The 7,725-nt window shown below is 36.8% G+C and overlaps 1 protein-coding gene across 3 annotated transcripts; it reads left to right on the forward strand.

The window, feature by feature from the left end:
- The first annotated feature begins 819 nt into the window (after window positions 1–819).
- On the forward strand, window positions 820–5,987 carry LOC109155098 (auxin response factor 11-like). 3 transcript variants are annotated; one of them, XM_019302829.1, is made up of 15 exons: window positions 820–1,102; window positions 1,439–1,540; window positions 1,985–2,100; window positions 2,215–2,310; window positions 2,401–2,457; window positions 2,581–2,775; window positions 2,824–2,944; window positions 3,204–3,294; window positions 3,440–3,604; window positions 3,708–3,821; window positions 3,910–3,982; window positions 4,072–4,219; window positions 4,302–4,858; window positions 5,256–5,443; window positions 5,529–5,987. In XM_019302829.1, exons 2-15 carry the CDS (start codon window positions 1,477–1,479, stop codon window positions 5,674–5,676), a joined length of 2,133 nt encoding a protein of 710 aa, XP_019158374.1. In that variant the 5' UTR covers window positions 820–1,102; window positions 1,439–1,476; the 3' UTR covers window positions 5,677–5,987. The 3 variants fall into 3 exon arrangements, with proteins under 3 accessions (XP_019158374.1, XP_019158373.1, XP_019158375.1); XM_019302828.1 differs by having other exon boundaries at window positions 820–1,540; XM_019302830.1 differs by having other exon boundaries at window positions 821–1,540; window positions 2,581–2,733; window positions 2,860–2,944.
- The last annotated feature ends 1,738 nt before the right edge of the window (window positions 5,988–7,725 follow it).

Genomic DNA, 7,725 nt, shown 5'->3' on the forward strand with positions numbered 1-7,725 from the left:
TTATTTTTGAAACATTATCAAATAAAGCTTATAGCTTATTAGTAGCTTAATAAGCTATAATCTATGCCAAACAGAGTCAATATGGTACAAAAGTGTCCAATCAAACCCCACATAAGTTTACTAATAAAAATATATTACATTTTTACTAAAATAAAATTACATGATTATTACCAATAAAACCCCACATAAGGATACTATCCAACAACACTCTCCAACTTAATTGACGTAAAGTAGGCTTAGTAACATTAAGATTATATTCTCGAATTTTTAGTTCTCATCTTTTATTGATTACACATTTAATTCGATAGTATTTGGAAGAAAAAATCAATGTTTGAACTAAGATTGTGATTTTGGTCTTTAAAGGTCAATTGTATGTTGTTATATCTAGAGTTAGAAATCTCAAAGGTCTAAAAATTGTGATCCGTGGTGACTCTAAAATTGTAATTCAATTACTACTGTAGTTTACTAAGTTCTTAAAAATTTGTAATATTAAATACTATGTACTAAATTTTTAATATAGTTTAAGATTTGTAATAATCACCCACCTTAAATATTATTTTAATTATAAATATATTTATGTTCATAATTTTATCATAGGAATTCACACATAATAATTATTAAATAACAAAAATTTTATATATAAATAAACCTCATATACAGTATATTTTTATATATAAATAAACCTCAATGCGATTTTCTCTAATAAATAATAATGTTTATACTTATAATATGGAGTAACTCAGGTTAGACTTAACCACATAGCCTGTTTAAGTGAGTCAGTGAGCAAAAGCTTTCACTTTTCAGCTATCCTAATTAAAGAGAGAGAGAGAGAGAGAGAGAGAGACAGAGAGAAAATTTGGTGTCCCCATGGACAGAGGGAGAGACAGAGATTTATGGTCTTTCTATAGACAGAGAGAGCGAGTGTATGTGTGAGAAGCGGTTTTGGGATTCGGTAACGTGGACTGCGTTCAGTTGTTGTTGCTCTTCTCCATACACGAAGAGAAGAAATTAAAAGCCAAGAAGAAAAAGCGGTTTTTTCCCCCAGGAAAGTGGTTTTGTTGCTGAGAAGACACAGCCGAGAGTGGTTTTGTAACTGAAAAAAGTGAGAAGAAAAAGAGAACACTACAGACCATCATCTCTCTGCACTTTCTATACAATCTGTTACACCTATACATACACACACCTGTACATATAGGTAGAGAGAGAGATGGGTAGGGGGGGGGGGGGTAGAAATGGATGGATAAGAATTTTGTTGGGTAGTAAATGGATCTTGGGTTTGGTTTGTTTGTCCCTGTGATGATGAATGGGGCAGTGTGGAGTGCGTGAATAGGATAAGAGTTTTCTTCCTCAACCTTCATCCTTTCTTGTTTTATTTTTCCGCTTTGTTTTTTTGGTTTTTGGTTTTGAAATTCTCTATTTTGCTCTGTTTTCTGTAAAGGGTGGGAGTCTTTTTGTGTATTTTTTTTCTGAGCTTGAATGGCTCATGTGGATGTGGGTATTAGAGGAGGAGTTTCTCATGGGGTGCAGAGACAAATTTCAGGTAATGAAATTGATTTTTCCTTTTTAATTTCTTGGCTTTTAATGATCTTCTTCTTGTTCCCTTTCTTAAAAACAGGAAAAACAAATACAAACTCTCTCTCTCTCTCTCCCTCTATATCTGCCTGTTGTAATAATGTGTAGATACTAGTGAATTTATTTGATTCTTTTCTGTTGGGTAAAGAACTTGTCTTTAATGAGATAATATTTGTAGAAGATGATAAGCTAAAACAGAGAAAAAGTTCTCTTATTTGTTTGTTGCTATGGACAATTATGGCTTAGCCATAGGATTACCAGGGAGTTCATGGTTCTACTTTAGGCCTTTTTTTGAAGCTTCAACTTAAAGAATAGAAAAACTGGGCTTTAGTTTGTAGATCCATTTTTGGGTTGTGTATTGGATTTTTGGTTTGCCTTATGATTTGGTTTGGTTGATATGTTATTTGGGTAGGCTTGGGATGTGATGATCTGTCACCAGAGCTATGGAAGTCATGTGCAGGGCCTTTGGTAGATGTTCCTAAAGAAGGAGAGAGGGCTTACTACTTTCCCCAGGGTCACATAGAACAAGTATTTCTTCTTATTCTTCTTATTCAATTGTTCTATGAATTCGAGTCGCTATATATCTCGAAGCTCTAAAGATGATTGTATCTGATGATATGATATACTAACATTTTTGTGCAGTTAGAGGTGTCTACAAACCAGGCTTTGACTCAACAGATTCCTCAGTTTGGTCTTCCTTCGAAGATACTTTGTCGAGTTGTGAATCTTCAATTATTGGTACATTGTTGTTCTATCCGTTTTGACCCGTTTGATTGGGTTTGGTAATTGGTAGAAAATTTTCATTGTTTTCTGGGTTTGGATTGACAGGCAGAAGCGGAGAATGATGAAGTCTATGCACAGATCACTTTACTCCCAGAGGCGGATGTAAGAAATTACTCAATCCATTTTTGTTTTTATTGGTATAGAGAAACTACGAACCGAATTATCAATATGATTGTTACATTCTGTGTTTATGTATTGTGATTGGAATTAAATTGATAATTGTAGCAAACCGAGCCCACCAGTCCTGATGAATGCATCCCTGATCCACCTAAGCGGATTGTTCACTCGTTTTGTAAGATTCTAACGGCATCGGATACTAGTACTCATGGAGGGTTTTCTGTTCTCCGCAAGCATGCCAATGAATGCCTTCCCCCCTTGGTAATTTCTCTTCATCTTTGCCTAGCCGATCCCCCCGCTCTCTTTGTTTTCTTTTTTGCAATGAATATGGGGCTTGCGCTAATTGACTCTTGGATCCTCATATTAGCACATCGTCTTTTCTTGCAGGACATGTCTCAGGCAACCCCAACACAAGATTTGATTGCCAAGGATCTTCATGGATACGAGTGGCGCTTTAAGCACATATTTAGAGGTAACGGCTATGTTTGGTAGAGCTTATAGCTTATTTTAAGTTACAAATCTGTTTGGTAAAACGTGAAAAGGCTTAAAATAATAGCTTATTTTGAAACACTATCTTTTAAGTAGCTTTTCAAAATAAGCTAGCAGCTACTAACTTTTAAGCTTTCAGCTAGCTTATAAGCTAGGTATGCTTAGTTTAAGTTATTAATTGTAGTCAGCATAGATAAGCAGTTCCAATATTTTGATGTTTGTCCCCTACAAACTTTTATCAGGTCAACCTCGAAGGCACTTGCTTACGACTGGGTGGAGTACATTTGTAACCTCGAAGAGGTTAGTTGCGGGTGATGCTTTTGTATTCCTGAGGTACCGTTCTCTGCCCTTTCCACTTTATCCCGCTAATCTGGACTACTGTTTGATTTTGGGATTCATTTGATGCTCCCGTTTTCCTAGTTTCTTTCGATGAAGGCAAGCATAATCGAACTTTATATTCTTTCGAAAATTGTTACAGAGCTGATAATGGGGAATTGCGTGTCGGGGTTCGTCGTCTTGCTCGGCAGCAAAGTTCTATGCCTCCGTCTGTGCTATCGAGCCAAAGTATGCATTTAGGAGTTCTTGCTACTGCATCTCATGCTATTAGAACGGAAACCCTTTTTGTTGTGTATTATAAGCCGAGGTATGGCTGCTTGTGCTTTTTTATATTTGTGTGTCCACAAACACATTTTGTTCAAACGCCCGTTTAACTTTGAGTTATTCCAATATTCTCGTATGTCATTCAGAACAAGCCAATTTATCATCGGACTAAACAAATACCTAGAGGCTATACGCCATGGGTTCTCGGTGGGTATGCGTTTCAGGATGAGATTTGAAGGAGAAGATTCTCCCGAGAGAAGGTTGCTAAGTGCATTTTGCCTTTCTCATTGGTTATCAAATGTTATTCTCGCATCTTTAATTTCTATATATGGTGGTCTATTCACTCAGGTTTTCGGGAACAATAGTTGGGCTGGGAGACATCTCCTCGCAGTGGAAAGATTCAAAATGGCGCTCGTTGAAGGTCTGAGCTAGTTATAAGTTGTATTGGTAGGATATAAATATATAATTCCTTGTTTCTTATACTCGTGTTTACGGTTTTGACCCGTTCAGATTCAATGGGATGAACCAGCTACTATTCCTCGCCCGGATAGGGTTTCACCGTGGGAGATTGAACCTTTTGTAGCTTCTGCTTCTGCAGATATAGTCCAACCCGGGACAAAAACTAAAAGGCCTCGACCCCTTGAACTTCCATCGAACGGTATATCGAACTATTGCTCTAGAAGTCTAGAGTTCTTTTTGTGTTTTATTCCCTCACTGTCTACTAACTTTGAGTATTTTAGAAGATAAAACGACATCTGTTGCTTCTCCATTCTGGTATTCTGGACCGAAATCTGCTGGTGAAACCGTAAGCAATGGTGATCAAGCTTTCTGGCAGTTGAAGCAGAAAGACCTTAACGGAAGGGCTTGCAATGAGAGCAGCGTCACCGCTTCTAGGGCTCATCCGAGTGGAATGTGGCAACCCCCGAGTGGTTCTGAGACGATAGAAGACAGCACAAACATGCCTCCACGGTTGTCGTCTATTTCTGAATTCAGTTCTCCCATCCCGTCAATTGCAAGCAACGGGGCCTTGCTTGACCAAGTGGACAGGTCCAAAAAGTCGGCTATCCGTATATTTGGAATCGAGTTTAGCAACGCTGATAATTATCGTCGGGAGAAAGAAACGCCCTGTTCAAATACCATGCCAAGTAATGCCAACGCTGTTTGTGATGCAAATGGAGTTGGTGCAGTTCAGAAATCAGAGCATCTTAAGTCCTCACGAGAAATAAAACTAGTGGAGGCATCGCTTAAGGATACGCTAAGCAAACCATCCGTTACTACTTCGAGAACTTGCACTAAGGTTGGTACAAGCGACAACTCCTACCTTAGCGTTTTATTATACCCAAGGTTGAAAAAATCGCTAGGTGCCCTCTAGGCGCCTAGGGACCGCCTAGGGCGCCTAGGCGGGCACCTAGGTGGCCTAGCGCCTAGGCCCGATTTTTGCAACACTGATTATACCGTTGGGCGGAGGCCGGTAAAGGGCCAAGTCCATCAATTGGTGGCTAAGGGATTGTTGGGTGGATGCTGGTTAAGGGCCAAGTTCAGCACCCTGTCTCTCGAAAATGTGATGGCGGTCTATAAGGAAATAAAGTTGCACCTTCGCTACTAGCTTTTGGTGTAGTGGTAAACGTTTGATCCTAACAGAACCCTTTTCATATTACTATTTAAGAATTCACCCCCACCTTTCTTCAAATAAGGTGCAAATGGAAGGCTCTCGTTTTGGACGAGCGGTTGATTTGACAACAATGAAGGACTACGATGACCTCTTAAACGAGCTCGAGGAAATCTTTGAACTTAAAGGCGAACTTTGCCCTCGAAGCAAGTGGGAGGTCATATACGCGGATGACGAGGGAGATATGATGCTCGTAGGCGATGACCCATGGCCGTGAGTTTGAACACTTAATTTGAAACAACACGTTGATCTCTCCATCGTTTGCTTTCCATTTAATCTTAATTCTTGATTCGTGCAGGGAGTTCTGCAAAATGGTGAGGCGGATCTTCATATGCTCAAGCGAGAAAGTGAAGAAGATGAGTAGCAAGTGTAAGCTTCCTTTGTTGTCTGACGAGGGTGAAGTGACAATAGTTAGCTTAGAATCAGAGCTAAAATCCGAAGGGTGATATATAGTTCCTCGATTTATCCGGGAAAGGGTCTCTGAATAATATGTACTAGTAGAAGTTTGTTTCCGATTTCGTTTTTTTCTTGCTCATAAAGAATTTAGGAGCAAATCAGAATGCACAGGGTGATAGATGTAAGAAATGTGAATACCAACCTAGTGGTTTGTGAGGACTGATAAAAGAGTAATGGGGCTTGTTTGTTTCAGTCTAAATGGAACAATTGTAGACATTGTTGCCTGTTCATGGCAAAACAATATCTTTTGGGGTTTTTTAAAATTTATTTTTGGTAAGTGGATAGTTGCATTTGAATAAAATTTTGCCTAAAGTTGAAAGTGATAACACAGGTTTGGTTTTTCCCATGTCCCCACCTGTATAATATTGGCTTTTTCAGTTCTGCCATGAATCTGGCAGACTGTTTCTCAAGCTCAGTGGCTGCCCACATGGTTCCTAGTAGTGGCCCTGCTATGGCTTGCATGTGAACACCTTAGTACACACCTCCAATGCTTGTGGTCCCAAAACATTCTTGTGTTTTTTCTTCTTAATTTCTTTATACTTTTCTTTACTTAGACACCTAGCTTCCCAAGTCTTGGGCATGGATCACTTTCTTTAACTTGTTTGCCATACTTTTGTTTATTTGATTAGGCTCCTTGGGAGGTGATGGGTAATATTGAAGGGGCAAATTATACCATGGATTAGGGTTCATTTTGGTGGATCTTGGTCCAAAATGACATTCAGATTATGTGCTTGTAGATAAATTAAAGGCACATAATATGTTAATTCCAAGCACATAATATGTTAATTATAGACATGACAAATTATTGTGTGGATCGTGGTTCACGCAGCTGTGTGGACCACGGTAAAAAACGACGTCGTTGAATTATATGAGTTAGAATAATGTACATTATGTGTTAGAATAATGAAATTTTTGAGAAAAGATAATGTACTTTATGAGTTACAATGATGTGCATTATGAGTTATAAAAATGTATGTTACAGGGGGTCGAGTAAAAAAAAAAAACTCAAAACGACGTCGTTTTGGGATTGTTATCCACACAGTTGTGTGGATTGTGGGCAACAATTATTGTTATAGACATATAATATGTTAAATACATACATAGAATATGCAGTGAATATATTATGTGGATGAAGTTAACATATTTTGTGTCTGTGCTTTGTAGTTAACAAATTATATGACTTCAATTTATTTAGAGACACATAATTTATTAATTGAAAACACATAATATATTAACTGCATATACATATTTTTTTAATTAAATCTATAATGCAAGGTAGATCCTGATTCATGGTATAACAATTCTATTTAAGTGGTCAAATTGTTGTAATTGCATTATTTTTATTTGTCATTAGTTGCTTTAGTTGAAATTTTGTGATTAGTTTGGTAGGTTGCTTAACTAGAGTTCATTCAAATGCACCTTTTAAGGAATGGTGTAATGCTCCCTTCAATTGCTTCTCCATAGGGGTAAACAAAAAAGGGCTAACCAATTGAGTAATCGATGACCAATAATCAAATTAATTGAAAATTTTGATTTTTGGTGTTATGAAGTTTTTATTTATTTATTTATTTTTAGTTATTCTAGTTGGTTATAACTATTTTGATGTTTAGGAGCTCAATAGGTATTTTTTAAGTACTACTTATTCTCTTACGATGTAGTATATGTCTATATATACTTTCTTAACTTAGCTCAGTAGGCATTTAAATGTAGATTGTAGAGATATGTGATAATTAGTTATTAGTTATAAAGTTAAAAAATGAAGTGTTTATTTCAGTTTTTCTATTGGTTATGATTATGTAAATGTTTTTTAATATTACTAGGATTTGCACCCGTGCGATGTACGGAATGAATTTGTTAAGAATATATGAATTTATATATAATTATTTAAATTAGAACATCAAATATTATATAGTGCACTTAAAGATATAGTTTAGATCGTTTATATATTTTAATGATATCATTTCTTGAATTTTTATAAATAATTGCTCAAATTAATAGCTAATGTCTAGATGTAAGCATGCGGTGCTATAACTTTAAAG

The sequence above is a fragment of the Ipomoea nil genome, unplaced genomic scaffold, assembly GCF_001879475.1.
Source record: "Ipomoea nil cultivar Tokyo-kokei standard unplaced genomic scaffold, Asagao_1.1 scaffold2690, whole genome shotgun sequence".
In the NCBI taxonomy this organism is placed as follows: domain Eukaryota; kingdom Viridiplantae; phylum Streptophyta; class Magnoliopsida; order Solanales; family Convolvulaceae; genus Ipomoea; species Ipomoea nil.